At 50.8% G+C, this 16,713-nt stretch overlaps 1 protein-coding gene across 2 annotated transcripts in view; it reads right to left on the reverse strand.

Moving 5' to 3' along the window:
* Positions 1-1,855: 1,855 nt before the first annotated feature.
* Positions 1,856-16,713, reverse strand: part of NAV2 (neuron navigator 2) — a 394,263-nt gene continuing 379,405 nt past the window's right edge. For both annotated transcript variants that reach the window (XM_053203382.1, XM_053203383.1), the window contains 4 exons: positions 15,438-15,634; positions 14,373-14,491; positions 8,053-8,256; positions 1,856-5,368 (listed from right to left, as the gene is read on the reverse strand). In XM_053203382.1, coding sequence (XP_053059357.1) covers positions 5,243-5,368; positions 8,053-8,256; positions 14,373-14,491; positions 15,438-15,634 — 646 coding nt within the window. In that variant the 3' untranslated portion in view covers positions 1,856-5,242. The remainder of the gene's footprint in view (positions 5,369-8,052; positions 8,257-14,372; positions 14,492-15,437; positions 15,635-16,713) is intronic.

The raw sequence follows: 16,713 nt of genomic DNA on the forward strand, positions 1-16,713 counted from the left end.
TTATCTAACTGCATAGTGTCATCTGTGAACAAAAAGGGTAATTTTTTCCTTTCTATTCCTTCACTCCGCTGATTACGGTCTCTACTGTGATATTAAGTGGTGACAGGCACTTGATCTGCCTCCTACACAGGAAAACATTTGACATCTTATAATTAAATATGATTTCTGGGGTGCCTGGCTAGCTTAGTGGGTGGAGCATGTGACTCTCAGTCTTGGGGGTGTGAGTACGAGCCCCATGTTGGGAGTACGGATTACTTAAAAATTAAACGATGCTGTCTATAGTTCCTGCTTTTGAATATTCCTTGTAAATATTTAAGACGTGCTGATGGCAGCCTGGTGAGAAACTCCGAATCAGATGACCCAGCCACGCCACATCCAGATTCCTGCTTCACACAAACGGAGAGATGTTCGTTGCCTGAAGCTGCTAAATTCTGAGGGCGACTTGTTACACAGCAATAAGTAACAGGCGCGGAAGGGATGTGTAAACCTCCCCCTCAAAGTCCAACCTAAGAGACTAGCATCATGTGGCACAAAGGGCGGGGGCTTTAGAACCAGACACACCGAGAACTCCATTTCTACAATACGGTAAGTCCCGTAACGTTAGTCAGCCTCAGGTTTCTCCCTGTGAAACAGAGTCAAGAGCGCCCACCTCTTGGAGGTGCTATGACTGTGCGTGATGAAGTGAAGTTCTCGGTATACGGCGTCCAGCACACAGGAAAGACTTCAATGCACAGCTCCGTTCCTTCTTCCTTTTTGAAGTCCTCCAGCTAATCACGTCCTTTATATATGCCGACCCCATTTCCTAGAGAACATCAGAAACGATTGTGTAGCCACGGGTAGAATATCTGATGTGGAAACGCTTAGAAACCAGGATACCTAGTTGCCAGACCACTGTGCCAGCTCCCCTTCGTTTTTTTGCACCGGCATTTAAAACTGCCTCTGCTAAACATCTGGATTCTCTCTCCCTGGCTGGGCCACCGCGGTGCATTATAGGAGCTGTGCCTTAGGAGTTGGACACCTCACATCGCTAGCAGTTGAGCTAGCTGTGTAGAATCGGGTTCAGAGCAAAACCAAAGGCCTCACTTCAAGCCTTTAAAATTTTTGTTGTTGCTATTAAACGTGAATGCTAAGGCGTGATATCATCTCCCACCGCCTGTGCTCTGCAATGCACGCCAGCTGCTGCGTGGAATGGGGCCCTTCAGAGGCGGCCCAGAGAGGCAGGATTTGGATTTGGAAGATGAGGCTGAAACTCCCAACTCCCACACCTCTTAGCCGACAGGATCCTTGGCAAGTTGTTTTCTCTGAGCCTGTTTTTTTTTTTTTTCATTTGTAAAATGGAAGAATATTTACCTCCTCGGGGTCATTTTGCAGGTTATATTGGGGCGCTTGGGAAAGCAAGTTGACCATTAATAGGTTCTCAATACATTAAAAAAAAAATCTTTCTTGTGCCAAGGAGTTGACCGGGGGTCCAGCTGGAGAATGATATAGCTTGCTGCTCGAGGTGTGGTGTAGGGCCCACAGCACTGGCACTGCCTAGAAGGAGGTTAGAAATTAAGAACCTGGTCTTAAGAACTCTGGTCCCACCAAATCAGAATCTTCATTTCCACAAGATCCTCCATGATTCATAAAGGTGGAGAGGAGTCTGGAGTTTTACATTTCCAAAAAGCGCCACACAAGTAGTCACTTAGATGAGAAACTGAGAAGAGGTAGGTGTTGATGACAGCGCGGCAAAGATAGGTTTGCAAGTGTTTTGGGCTCTCCCTGTTTGCTGTACCCAAGGAAGAATGGCTTCCTGTTGGAATGAAATTGAACTCTGACAAGGACTTGCTCCAGCACAGAAAAGCCAAACCACGAATCTGAATAAATAAGCATCAATTTTATTGAATCATGAATAATTTAAGACTGGTACAATCATCAGCTTTATTCTCTATGACGTGGGGCATGATCTCCAGTAGATCATTGGCAAATCCAAAAACCTCATGACAAATGAAAATTAAATAGGGAGGGAGGGAGGGAAGGAGGAAGGAAACATACCGTACACAAAATACTCAATTCCTAGTTTTCTCTTTAAAAATGGCTAGAAAAAATTCATCAAAATGCAGCACTTTAATCAATTATTTACAATTTCTATGTTACAATGAAAAAATGTACATCTTATAGGACATATTTCATAAACTGCTCCACTGGAAACTAGATTAAAACAGCAAACCTTCCATTTAATATCCACAAAGTCGGATTATTTTTTCCTTTTGAAGTAGATTCGCCACGATCAAATTTGAATACACAGAATTTTGAAGTTGAAGCATCAACAGTAAAATAAAAAATGTCCCCAAGACACAACAAAGGTCTAGGTAAGTCTCGTTCCTTGTCCCACCCCTACCCCACCCCCAAATTTAAATTAAAAGATATTCCCCTCTCATTTATGGCCTGTATAATTCTTGGCAGTTTGGGAAGAAGACTTTTGGCTTCCATTGGTAACTCAACATAAATGTTGCATAGAATTTCATACATTTCAAGATTAGCCTAACTGTAGAAAAAGGCAAAATGGAAGCATTTTGGACAGAGCCCTAAATGAGTACAAAGTCACTTTGTCAAAGGTGAGTGACACTAAAGTAAAATATGGCCAAAATAAGAATTGTGCATATCAGACAACCCTGCTTCCCGAAACTTTAGGAAGGACACGGAGTTGTGAATCACACAAGGGCTACGCTACTTGAAATCACCAGTCACTAGTCAGGCAGCACCAGGGACAGAGATCTTGGTTCTGAGCCTGGACCCAGTGGGAGGGAAGTCTGTAGGAGAGGGGAGAAGAGAAAGAGAAGGTATCACTAAAAAAGAAAAAAAAAAAAAAAAGTTAAAAAGTTTCAAACAATATTGACAGGTGTCTACTCACAAGGTGACTAGGAAAACTGCCCCCAAGGAGAAGTCCATTTTACCTCCTCCCAAATTCACAGTATGAGCGTGTAAGGTCATCGTTGGGAAACAGATTGAGAAGGACCACTCTTCAGGTTTACCAGAAGGCTCAGGGTGTGGCCCGTGGTCACAGGCTAAATTCATGGTTTCAAATTTTTATGGAAAAAAAAAAAACAAAAAAAAACAACAACAACAGAACAAGACACACACACCCAGATGGCTAATGAAGGCTGCGCACGAGAGAGTCTGAGTTTACGGTGAATAAAGCAAGGTCGGCACGGAGAGGTTTTCCGTTCACCAGCTAGTGGGACACATTCTCCTTTTCCTTTAAGGAGGAAGACAATGGTGTCGTCCAATATCATGTGAGCAGTTTCAGGTCAAGTTCTTGTGATAAGAAAATGAAAGTGTCTAGAGATGGACCTTCAGAAATAGGAATGGGAAAGATGGAATAAAAACCCTGATCATTAACAGAGACACCCTCACTGGGGTCCAATAAAGATTCTTTTTATAAAGCAGAAACAAACAACTTCAAGATTTACCACTCTCTGTAAAGAAAATACCAGCATGTTGAAGACGCATACTAGCAGGGTATGTATCAGCAATGTCATGTGAACTTGTAGGAACTTTTGCCTTTTCCTGCACAAGACAGATCATTGACCAGTCAGAGTGTTAGCTGGAGACTGAGAAGAACCTAAAAAAAAAAAAAAATGCATCTTTTCTTTTTTTTTTTTTTTTCCTTCTTTTTCTCATGGTCACACATCCACACAAATGAGTCTTTTGGATGAGAAAAGTCACAGCAACTTGAGTCCTCCTAATGGGTAGATGACTTTTTAGCCCTGTTTGCTGATGGGGAAAACAAAACATGGACCCCAGGCAGGCACAACACTTGTAAATGAACACGGTTAGTACAAAACCAGTAAGGCATCGCTTTGGGAAGGTCAGCACCGAAGAGGTCAGGCAAGACTCGTCCGGACAGAGGCCGGGGCTTCTGGAAAGGAGCGGCCGCCGGCCCCTTGCTGAGTTGCGTCACGTTGGTTCTGAGGAAAGTGCAAGTCTTTTGCGAGGTGACCTCAGCACCCCCACCTGAGGCTGGGGCTGGCACGCCTGAGGTGTCAATGTGCGTTCTGAAGCCTCAAGGACGAGAAGGAAAGGCAAGGTCCCGGCTCACCCACGCGTGGAGGATGGGGTCCTGGTCCACCAGGAAGGACACAACCACCCCCCCGGCCACAGCAGGAGGCGGCGAGGTGTAAAACCGTGAGGATGGACAACTGAAAAACCAGAACTCAGCAGGACCAAACCGAAACTCAACTCCTGCGGTTCTTTCTTTCACCAAAGGACTGATTCTGACCAAAGGTGGGGGGGGGGGGGGGGGCGGGGGCTGGGGTTGGGGTTGGGGGGTGGGCGGAAATCTTCAAAATCAAAGAGTCAGAAAGGGGGAAACTCAACCTCACTGGCAAAGGGGTAACCAGTTCTCCAAAATAGACCAATTCTCACTGTACACAGTGTTTGCAGAAAGAAAAACCTGATTCATTTCTAGAGAAGGAGGAAGTAGACACGTGGCGTCTGCGCCGCGGCCACATCGGCTCGCGCACGCGCCGCTCACGCGTAGGGATCGACTGGAGGCTGACGGATCTGAAAGGTGTGGTTGAACTGGAACAGGCAAAATACCTCTCGGGTAAGGAGAGCACCATTTAAAAAAGCAAAACAAAACAGCAAGCGCGCTTTGCTTTTCCCTAAGGTTTCCCTGTGTTGTAGCTCTGTAGTGCCCTAGTTAACACAGTTCTCTTCCGGGGTCGACGGGGACGAAGGCGGGGAGGCAGATGCGGGGGTGCTGGCGACACCACCCGGTTGCGGTTTCTGGGCTGAGTGGAAGCTAGGGAGTCCACATTTCCAGCTTGGTTCCGGCCTCTTCTGCCCTGGGCAGCTCCTTGGCAGGATGCTGTTTGGTTTCAGAGCTTCTAGTGGGTTCTTGGTTTCCTTTTTTTTTTTTTTTTTTTCTTTTATAATCTTTTCATTTCAACGGTGACGATCCTTTCCCGAGAAGTGTCTTCAGTGTCTTAGGGAGGTCACAGCAACAAGGCAAACGATAATTAAAATAAACGGAAGATAGTGCAGTTCTCACTGTGGAAGGAAGCGGTCCCAAGGCGGCCGGCCCGGGAGGCCTGCACCCGGGGCCAAGGCTGGAGGATGAGGGGTCTGGGTATCCCTGCAGCTCTCACGCTGCGGCGGGGGGGCTGGCTCAGGAGGGCATGTTCAGGATGGTGCAGGGGACGCAGGTGGAGCAGGGCAAGGACCGGGGGAGGTGGGCGGGCTCCATGGCTGGCCCCTGTCACAGAGTAGACTCTAGGGACGAGTCCAGGATATCATCGTGATGGCTGTTACTGTTGGAGTCGCTGTCATAGCTCTGGGGGCTGGAGTAGTTGGCCGCCTCCTGCAGCCTCATCAGCATGTTCATCTGGGGAGAGAGGGAGAGCATGAGCAGCTTTCAGTCTGGCAGCTGCCCACCTCTGGCCTTTTCCAAGCTCACGCTACCCCCCTCCACACTCGCTCCGGGTTGCCGCCTATAGTGGGGGCTGTGGACACAGGTGTGGGCTATGGGCCAGGCTTCCAGGGTTCAAATCCTGTCTTTACCACTTACTAGTTGCATAAGCATGGGTAAGTTACTTAACCTTTTTGTGCCTTAGTTTCTTCACTGGCCACAGGCGAACAATAATCGTACCTGTCCCACAACGTTACGGTGTGGATTGAGTTCACATATGTAGAGCACAGAAAACAAAATAGGAAGTCGTCTATGAATACAGGATTTATTTTTTATTTGGAAGGGACACACTTTACTCAAACACGGGCCTCAAACTGGATAAAGATGCCAGTCCAGCGTCCCTGCTGCTGACATATGACGCACACGGCTCCCCATTCAGGGAGCATCCAGCCCATGGGTGCATCTGGCTCTGGCCAGAGGGCAGCCCGGAGCCGGCCGTGTGCCCGCTCCTGTCAAGGCCGCCACGGGAGAGAAAGGTCAGCACCGGTTACAAGCAGAGCCACGAGGCACACAGAAACCTGGATTCCAAGTCAGAGAACTCCGAACAATTACCTAAGATACCTGAGCCACCAGTTCCTCATCGATAGAGTGGAGAGAACAATAGCGCCTGTATCTCAGAGGGTTGAAATAGGGAACAAGATGACGTGATGTGCATCAGACCGTCAGAATAGGGCCTGGCGCCTGGTTAAGTGCTCAATAAACGAGATCTGCAAGTGCCATCCTTTGCCTTAAAGAGCTTGAAGGGTGTTCCTCCAAACTTCCCTGGTCTATACTCTATTGGGCATTTGTTTAGGAGTGAAGGGGGGAACTGGGAACTTACTTGCAACTGTCAATTGGGTATTTTATGTTCTATGTAGCAAGTAAGTTAGAAAGTAGGGTCTCTCTGAGCTAAGGCCAGGACGTGATGCAGCTGGGCAGGAAATCCAGCTGCTTCCTCGCCAGCTGGCCCTCAGGATGCTGTGTGGCGTCCTAGGGTGAGCCAGGGCACGGGAACACCATCTGCTGGTGCCTACCCGCAAAGCCGCGAGGGGGGAAGAGATGGAGCTGTGGCACCATGGACGATCCTTTGCGGCCATGATTCCTCACTCATCAACCCACCCCTGGACCCCCGGCACTTATAGCAGGTGTTCTGGAGCAAAAACCAGTCAGTCCTGTTCTCTTGGAGGTCTCAGTCTCATGAGGGAGACAGACCAGGACACAAGAGAGCTATTCTAACAGAGATCTCTGGCACTGGGCAGGGAGAAACAGCAACTATAAAGTGGGGGGAACGGAGCTGGCCCAACTCCCTTCTGAGGGTCTGGGGTTGGAGGGAGAATTCTGGGTAACTGTTCCAAGAGCTCCAGGTTTTACCTAAATCCCCTCAGGTTTAATCAGGGACACAAATATTCCTGGGTAAGAAAAGAGGGTCTGGGGATGAGGGAGCCATTCTTTCCTCTAGGTATCTCCTAAGTTCTCTTCTATTCCTGAGGGAAGATCTCATGAGCCTGCAGCCACAAAAAGCTCGCCATGACTCTGGCTTTCAGCCATCGTTAATGTTAGAAACGGCTTCTTCAAGCCGAATCCTTTCTTCTGCAACACTGTTGTTTATCAACGCTGTAAATGAGGTCGTGCATATAACAAATAATAACACCAGTTAGAACAGAGGTCCTGTTTAAAAAGTCTCCACAGGACCACAGCTCCTTGCTGCCAGTCGGGAGGATGGCAGACAAGCCAAAGCAGCTATTGTTATTTTTAGCTAGCAAATCAGTTAGTCATCAGGCATAGAACAACACGTTAGCTGCCTTTTAATCCTGCTGCATCCCTTATGAATATGTTCTTTCATTAAGTAATGCAAGTAATATTCTCTGCTGTGTTTTTCCTTTTGCCTTAGCTGCCAAGGTAGCTCAAGGGTAAACTGAAGGCATGATAATGGTCATTTAAGTATGGGAGGCTCTGGGATATGTGCTTCCACCTTCTTTTATGGAGCTTTTGATTTATTAGATGTAATTTCGCAGTAGGACTATGTACGGGTCTCATAGGCAGGGAACACTGTAATTATAGTGTTATCGTCTCTGGTCCAGGTTCTTCTCAAAGGACCTTTATTTGCTTTAGCAGTGGTGGGGGTAAATAAGAAACTCAGGCAGTGTTAAAGGCTTAACTCATATCACTGGCCTTGGGACCCGTATTGAGGCCTCCCTGTCCTTTGCGAGTCCTTCCTGCCCTCAAACCTCTCCCTGCCTGTGCTCCTGATCAGTTGGCTTGGGCTTCTGCTCCTTAGGAATCTCCCCGCCTCTGCCCCGTTACTAGGGGGAGAGATCGATGGAGAAGGACAGTACTTGATAAAGGTGGCACTCAAATCAGGAGGCAAAGAGTGGTACGGGGATGTTTGCGGGGAGGGGGATCAAATTCTTAACCTTTTACCTTATACCAGAACACATTTCAGAGGGTTAAAGGACAGTGAAAAACTGACACCATGGAAGAAAATATTGGCAAAAATGTGACTAATCTTGGGATGGGTCTGGCCTTCCAAAGCAAGACCCGGGCTCGGTCATGTCTGTATTCCCAGCATGCCTTGCACGATGACGGATACACAGTAAGTGCTCTGGGAGCGGAGGACTCACCAGCGGGTCTCCTTCAGCGTCACTGGGGGGCACCTGCTTGCTCGCAGACCCTTCCCGAGGTATGGAGTAGCCATCAAAGCCGACGTCCTCAGGCCGGAGCTGCAGCAGGGGGGGCCACTCGTGTTGCTGTGGGCTGGCTGCCCAGGGGTAGGTCTCCATCACCCACTTGGCAGGATCCTCCCAGGGGGCCCGCCTTCCGTAGAGCTGAAAACAGGCAAAGAAGGAATAGTCTGGGTGTGGCTGGAGACCTCTTCTGCAGGCCTGGTATAGTAGTCATCTGAAAAACTCCTCAAGCCCAGCGTTATGCCTTCCCTGATGGCATAATTCCACTTCCAGAAATCTACCTTAAGGAGGTCATCCAAGGCACACACAGCTCGATGTACTAAGACTGAAGGCAACATGACCTGGGGGGGGGGGGGGGGGGTCAAAGGCGCCAACTTCGGAGTTCGGATGACCTGGGTTCACCTCTTAGCTCTGCCACTGCCTCACCGTGTCACCCTAAGCTTTAAGCTTTGCTGACCTAATCTGAAAAGTAGCCACCTGGGGTGGGGGAACGACCACCATGTAATTTGAAGCGTTTGCCAATTTCTGTGGTATAAATAGACCTACTACGGCCAATTTCAAACTACCAGTATGGTATCACTGAACCTGGAGTTGGAAGGAGGTGCTGACCATCAGCTCACACAGGCCGGTTCTGGTATCCCATTCGGTACACCCCTCTGCAAAGATGACCTCCCACACAGATCGAGTGCTGGGTATCAACACCACAGGAGGGGTCGCAAACAGCCCTGGTTTGAGAAAACCCCATTTCCTGAAGCAGGTCGGACTCTCCGAGGCCCTCTATAGCAGCGCTGGTCACTTTCAAAACAGCAGACTGTTAACAGAGGTTACACATGGGCGTTGGAATTTCAAATCTCTCTCTCATGTATCCTTCCAAACTAACAACTAATTTGCTCTTAAAACAGAAAACTACATGAGCAACTCAAGGCCTTTTCTTAAGCCTTAAATACTGATACAACTATTCTAGTGACTTTCAAAAATGTTTATTTATTTGTTTGTTTATTTCTTTCTTTATTTAGGGAGAGTGAGTGGGTGTGGGTGTCAGCAAGCACGCGAGCAGGGGAGGGGCAGAGAATCCCAAGCAGGCCTCGTGCTGTCAGTGCAGAGCCTGACGTGGGGCTCCATCCCACGAACTGTGAGATCATGACCTGAGCCGAAATCGCGTGTTGGATGCTTAACAGGCAGGCGCCCCCTCCAGTGACTTCTACGAGCAATGTCAAGAGACACATATACTCTTTCAAGGACAGAAGCCCAGGCAGCAGCACCTCCCAAGGCCGGGCTCTGAATGTGGCATGGCTAGGTGTCGTCTCCATCCTTTCTCTGTAATGCCGGCACCGCGGCCACATCTCATAGGTTACGGTGTGCCAGCGGTGCTTTACGAATATCTTGTTTAACTAACATGTGGTTCCCAGGGACGACCCTACGACCGAGTCTCCCAGATGACGGGACAGGCCCAGGGAGAAAAAAAAACAGCAGAACTGGAGTCCAAGTCTGTCTGCCTCCACGCAGCACTGAGTCTAAGGAGATGGGGTAGATGTGCTCGCCCAGCGTGGTGCCGGCTGTGGCTCTGGAAGACGCCCCCTTCTCCAGGGGACCATGGGTATAAAGACCGAAGACTCCTGAACCACAATGGTGCAGGGGGCACCGGAGTGAAACTGCACCCAGCCCCCAGCCTGTCTGCTCCCTCTGCTCTCCCAGTGGAGAGGGGAGAGAGGACTGGCTAACAGAACAGAGCCGAGCTCTGAAGCTCTGACAAAACCACATCTACACAAGTCATAGGTCGCCCCGGCTAGAAGGAACTGGGGTCACCTAGCCTCATTAACCGGATGGGGAAGTCGGGGCCTAGACAGAAGCACCAGCTGTGGAAGGTTATGGAGCGGAGCTGGGTCAGACCTAGGACCTCAGTTTCCTTGTCTGGGCCTTTCCCCTCTCCAGCCCTCCTGAATGACTCCACTTCTGAACCCCTTGGTATCAGCGAGAGCCACGTGACTCAGCCAAACCCAGAGCAGAGAGATGCAGACCAGACTGTCCACCAGACAAGGACGTGTCAACTTGGCTGACTCACCATTGCCTAAGGCACCTGTGACCTTTACGTATGATTTGCCGGGAAGCCGCCCGCCCTGCGTGCAGGGCGGATGCGCTTACCCATCTCTCTCCGTCAGCCCCTGGCTCCTTCTGCACTCAGCACACACATACACAGCCTCGTATGACCTCACTGCTTTCTCAGACGCTAGCACCCCTCCCGTCTAGCGCTCTGACCCTGTCACTCAACCTTCCTTAACCCTGGGGCAATGGTGAGTCTCGGGCCTGAGCATTCAGTCTGGTGTTCTAAAGGCAACTCATAGTCTGAGTGAGAAGGGATCACTTGAAGGAAAGTGCGTGTGTACACGTGCGTGCATGCCGGGGAGGGAGGGAACACACCCGCATGTGGGGGGTATTCAGAACTGAAGAAGGTTGGTCTCGATTAGAAACATTCCTGCAATTTTTAGAAGCTTCCCCCTCCAAAGGGAGGACTGGACCAGCTTTCCCAAGCCAGACCTCCTGGGTGAGGCTGAACCAGACCCTTACTTCTGGAGCCAGTCTGGAGGAGGAGAGGCTCCGGGCTGCAGAGCAACAGAGGCCAGGATGTGGAGCTCATCAAGCCCTTAGACATAATATGGCCCAGTGGTTTTTCAAATATTTACTCTTCCCCACCACCGAGGAATCTGAGCACCTTCTGGGCTCCACAGAAGACCGCTAGAGAAAATACTTCTAGTCTAAGCTTTTCAGATCACAGACAGGGAACCTGAGGCTTACAAACAGGAGACTTGCCCAGGGTCTCAGAGCAGATTGGGCCATCTGATAAATGGCCCAAAGCTCTCCCCCCCCCCCGCCCCCCCCGGGGCCACCAGAGGGACACAGGTCTTCTGAGCTGCTCTGTAGACTTGGGACACTTTGGCAAATGTTAACAGTGACAGCTCCAAAGGGTAACAGGACTGGGAACTGAGTCATAAGACAAATGTACATCAGGCGCATGTGAACATCATCTGCGAGAACAGAAAATATTTTTACAAGCCTCCACACTCGCCACTAGACATGTTCAAGACCAGGTGATGAATGGTTGGGTAAGTACCGTGGCAAGCACAGGAATTATCATAAAAGCTCCTCGGCCCCACTGCAGAGCCCCGAGGCAGCTCTGGGAAGCAGCAGAGACAGATGGAAAGAGAGACAGACAGACGGGCCATGTACTTGCCCCAAGGCAGGGAGGAGTGTGCCGTGCCCACTGGCTCAGGAACTGTGGGCCGAGACACTGGGAACTAAAAGCTGGGCCTCTGTGAGCCTTCTGACTCTGCAGCGCACTCCCCTCCTGGCCATGACACTCACTCTGCAGGGGCAGGTGAGGAGCCGATGACCCCACACGGCGCCCAGCACACAGTAAGCGCGGACTCAAGGTAACACGAAGGACAGTAGGGAATCAAACTTTTTTTAAGATAGAGGAATCCTTGGGGCACCTAGGCGGCTCAGTCGGTTAAGTGTCCGACTTCGGTTCAGGTCAGGATCTTGCAGCCCATGAGTTTGAGCTCCGCATCGGGCTCTGTGCGGACAGCTCAGAGCCTGGAGCCTGCTTTAGATTCTGCGTCGTCTTCTCTCTCTCTGCCCTTCCCCTGCTTGTGCTCTCTCTCAAAAATAAACATTTAAAAAAATTAAAAAAAAAAAAAAAGATCGAGGAATCCTTTTGTCACATGCCATCTCACGTAGAAAACCATTGTATAAAACACAACACTTTGTTCCCTGAGCCACCTGAGGCTTCTGGGAGTTATGGGGGTCCTCGAGACAGCCTGAAAATCAGAGAAGTAATGGAGGGGTCAGCCAGACCCGGCTCTAATGCTGGTGTATCATACCCCACTGTGTGAACCTGGGTAACAGTCAAAAACTCTTGTGAGCCTGGTCTCGTTTATGAGGTATACTCGCTGAGCTGTTAGAACTAAATGAGAGCGTGCATATCAGGCCCCTCGCACGGTGCCCAGCAAGTAGCAGGCCCTCAATAAACGTCAGCAGACTTTTCCTTCAAAACCAGAGGCATGAAGAACATGCCAGGTTTCCTCATGAACCAGCAGATTCTGTGGGTTTTCCTTTGGCTCCTCAGGATGAGGTCACAGGCAAGATGGCTCACTTTTGAGCAATTTGGTAAAATGAAAATGCTAACTCTGGCTGCCTCCCCCTGGTAGCTCCCACACTCTTAAAAGATTGTCTTTTAAATGACCTCACAGGGGCGCCTGGGTGGCTCAGTCGGTTGAGTGTCCGACTTTGGCTCAGGTCATGATCTTGTGGTTCATGAGTTCGAGCCCCGCGTCGGGCTCTGTGCTGACAGCTCGGAGCCTGGAGCCTGCTTCTGATTCTGTGTCTCCCTCTTTCTCTGACCCTCCCCCCATTCATGCTCTCTGTCTTGAAAATAAATAAACGTTAAAAAAAAAATTAAAAAAAAAAATGACCTCACAGCACAGAGAAGCAACGATTTTTCTTGCCTCATACTGAACTGGTGAGTCCCATCAGATGGTGGCATGTCTCTGTTCCCTGCCCCAATGGACTGTTCTATAGCCGTCCCCAAATTCTTTCAACCTGTTGCCTCCTCACTCTCGGTGGGAAAGAGGCCAAGTGCTCCTTCACAGTGAGCTCCAGGAAGGGAAGGGAGTTCAGACTCCACCTTTACAGCCATGCCCAGAAGGCCTTCTCTGAAATTCAGGTCCAAGGGAGCAGCGTCTTGGCATATCCATCCTTGGTGAGGACAAAGGGCCAGCTGATGTGTATGTGGTCCAGGGCTGCACGGCCTTCCCACTGCTGGTTTGTGCCTCCTCGGGCAAAGGAGGCCCTTACCCAACAGACCCCATGGGTTCTTCCAAGCACACTCTGAAGTTACTCCCCATCCCTCATCACAAGACAGATTTGGAGCAAAGAAGCAGCAAATGGACCACTGACAGGTGAGGCAAGAATAAGAGGAAACGGTACACTTCCTCCACTTCTAACTCCCCTGCTGCTTTTCAGCAGTGTGGGTCTCCCAGAGGTGCAGGGGACAGCACAGCCCCCGGAGGCCCCTGATGGAGAACAGAGAGGGGCTTCTGAAACGAAACAGGCGTCAGGAATCCAGCATGTAGGAAGATGCTTCTACGGGCCCCACAAAATAGGAGTGACTGCGTGGCTGCTTGGGTGTGTGGTGCTAACAGATCATGGGAATAAAGGCCTCGTCCTGAACGCCTCTGAGACCATAGGTGCTGCTGCACGTTACAAAGCAGCCAGGCTCAGCCAAACGTACAGAAGGGACGAGCACAGACCGCAGCCGTTAATGGGCTTTACCCCATACGTGCATGTGGGCGTGCCCCTCCCACACCCTCCACAGGCTCACGACAGCACCCTGTGTCTCCCGTTGCCCAGTACGGAGGACACCGAGGAGCCCCTGGGGACACGGCTGATTCAGTTGTGCCTGATGCCTGCTGTTAACTCAGCAAGAAAGCTGCAGGGGCCTCCAGGCTCAACAGGGGCACCACTGCAAGCTTCAATTTACTGCTCAGCCCCTGGCATTCAATGCTGGGCTGAATGAGCAGGAAAGGGTGTTGCCTTCCTGCCGCGGCAGGGCCAGGACTTGCAGCCTTGTGGGCCCCAGGGTCACCCGGGAGGGGTCCCGGGACAGGTGTAAGTGCACGGGGTAGAGGCCTCAGAACCTGGAATTCGAGCCAGAGGCCTGGACTCCAATCCCAGATTCCTCAAGTTTCACTTTTATATTCTTGGGCAAGTCGTTTATTCCCTTTAAGCCTCGACTGTCCTCTTCTGAAAAATGAAGACCCAAAAACAAATGTTTTCTGCTCAAGTCCCGTGACCAATGCCGGGCCTGAATCAAACAGCAGACAGGAGAATACTTTGCAAACTGTGAAGTGCTACACACAGGTATGCGTCCATTTCTTGTGCACTGTGCTGAGCACTTGCCGGCCATGACCGCATTTAGTGCTCGCAATAACCCTTCGTGGCAGAGGATTATCATTCTCCTCTTCCATCAGTGAGGGCACTGTGGCACAGAGGCTGAACAACTTGCCTGGGGTCACACATAACAGTGGCAGGGCCCGGATTTACAGCTCAGTGTGTGTCCCACTCTGTGCTGGACTGATGGCCTCGCCGGTGAGGCGTTGGCACCCCACGTCAGACCCCTAGAGGAGGAGATGAAAACAACTCATCTGGTCACCCCAATGACCCCCGATTTTGAGGAGGCCAGTAGCAAGTGTGTTCCTCACCTGGAGTCCTTCTCTGACGGCTTCGAGGAGATAGGGGATAATTGAGTAGTTCCACAAGTCGGTGAACCACACCCTCGAGCCATCCACATCGATCGGGCAGGACAGGAAGAGCCGGGGGCCTGGGGGCCAGAGGGAAAAATCAGAGCTGAAATTGGGGTGTTAAGAGAAGCCACGTTCCGAACAAACCCCACAGAGGGCTCCTGTGATCTTTCTGAATGACAGCAGAAATGCCAACTGTCGGGTGGTGGGCACAGGGCATTACACTCGGGATCCCTAACCCCACCCTGGGATCTCTCTCCCCCAGAAAAATCGCGCAGAAGCGAGGAGAGGCTTTACAGAGAAAGATGTTCGATGCAATATTATTAATCCTGACCTTTGAAACAGAAGCGCATGAAATGTCCAAGAGAAGAGACACCGTTAAGCAAACAGCGGTACACCTGCATTTGCCTATTTTGCAGCCTTTGAAAAGGACTGTAAAAACGGAGACTGCTCTTAGGACAAAGTGAAAAGAGCATCCTGTGTGCACACTAGGATCGTAACTACATGAAGCACGTCTGTGTAGAGACAGAAAACAGAAGCTCAAATTAAGATGATCACGTCAGGATGTGGGAATGATCGGTGGCCTTTTTTTCTCTGAACCCTAAGCTTCAGGAATGTTGATAACACTTTGTTGTTAAAGCAAAGCCAGTGTTGCAGGGTGGTTTGCTCCTGTGGGAGCCTTGTCGTGGGGGCTCTTTGCTGAGCCAGGAGTTTTGGCAACGGCCAAGGCTGGATGCCCCTCTCTGCTGCTGATCAGCCCTGGTGCACCGGGCCGAGATGGCGGGGCAGTGGAGACATAGCACCGGACGCAGATGACTGCCAGTCTAGGGTCTGCCTTGGGCTGTGACTGTCCCTCTGTCCCCTTCTCATCCATATGGACAGTGCAGCGTCCAGCTGACTTGTGCCTGCAAAGTGCTCTCCTGGCCAAGGCCCTGAGGACACTCATCTGAGAACACCAGAGCTCCAGGAGCAGTGCCTGTCCCCCAGCCAGGCCACCCACCTGCCCCTGCCCAGCCTCCCACCTACCTATGGTGACATCCGAGGAGCTGTGAGCCTCCAGGAAGCGGTTGAGGTGATGCCAGACCTTGGGAATCCAGTCAATGATTTTTACCAGCTCCACATTCCGTACCCGCCCACTGATCTCTGTTTCCATGAGCTTCCGCCTTAGGAACCGGCCAAGGAAGCCCTTCACGGGCTCTGTGTGGTTGGCACAAAGCACCCACCTGGAGGAAAGTCAGCGATAATTTTCAATGATGCTGACTGATAAAAATGACACCAGCCTCCCCAGTCAAAGCTCATTAGATCTGGAGAGTGTCTATGTTAATAGGACAGGCCTCACTATACAACAAAACACTGATCTAATGCTGGACACACATGAACTCCCAATTCATTACAGCAGCCCTATGACTGCCATCCCCATTTCACAGACAGATATGCTGAGGCATAGACAGGTTGCACAACTTGCCCGAGATCAAACAGCTAGTTAACAGAAAGGCTAAGATTAGTACTAGGACAGTCCTGCCCCAGTGTCTGGGCTCTAACCACCAAGGCTGCTGCCTCTTGTGTTGGCAGTCAGGCCCTGTGTCGGCCTCTGGAACTATAACCAAGACTAAGACACAATCCCTGTTCCCTAGAAGCACACAGCCCAGCGGAGGAAGCAGAGAAGCAAAGAGAGGAATGAGACATAATGAAACCTGGAGATTTAGGAAAGGCTCCTCAGGGGAGGGGATGTCTGAGACCAGAAGGGGGCTGGGGTGCGGGCCGCAGGCCATGCTGCACCATCTGCACACGTACGTGGGGTGTGTGGGAAGCTGCCAGAGATTCAGAGCAACCAGTGTAATTCAGTGTTTAGACTTGACCAGCCCACCTAAGGAGTCTGATTCCATCCTGGAGCCAATGGGGAGCCCCTGAAGGACTTTAAAGCATGAGGGCTTTATGGTCAGATTTGAATTCTAGAATGCTCACTTGGATGCCGCTGGCACAGGAGATTGCCTGCAGGGAGCCAAGCTGCAGGCAGGCCCACTGGCCACAAAATGATTGCAGCGGTGTATTGGGAGACGGGGTGGTGCTGGGGGCAGGAGGAGAAAGTGTGGACGGGACAGGACAGCCTGGATGCAGAGGTGGCCATGATGTCAGGCCCGGGGGCATCACCATTTCTGACGGTTACGATGCAGGTCCACTTCCAACAGATCGCCCTCTAGGATGCGTGCAGTGCCGCCAGTGTAAGGGAGCCGGGGGGTGGCCCCAGAGCGGCTTCTCAGCCGCACATAAGGGCCCAGGCAAGCAGCAACACAACCTCGCA

The sequence above is a fragment of the Acinonyx jubatus genome, chromosome D1 (genome assembly GCF_027475565.1).
Source record: "Acinonyx jubatus isolate Ajub_Pintada_27869175 chromosome D1, VMU_Ajub_asm_v1.0, whole genome shotgun sequence".
Classification (NCBI taxonomy): Eukaryota; Metazoa; Chordata; class Mammalia; order Carnivora; family Felidae; genus Acinonyx; species Acinonyx jubatus.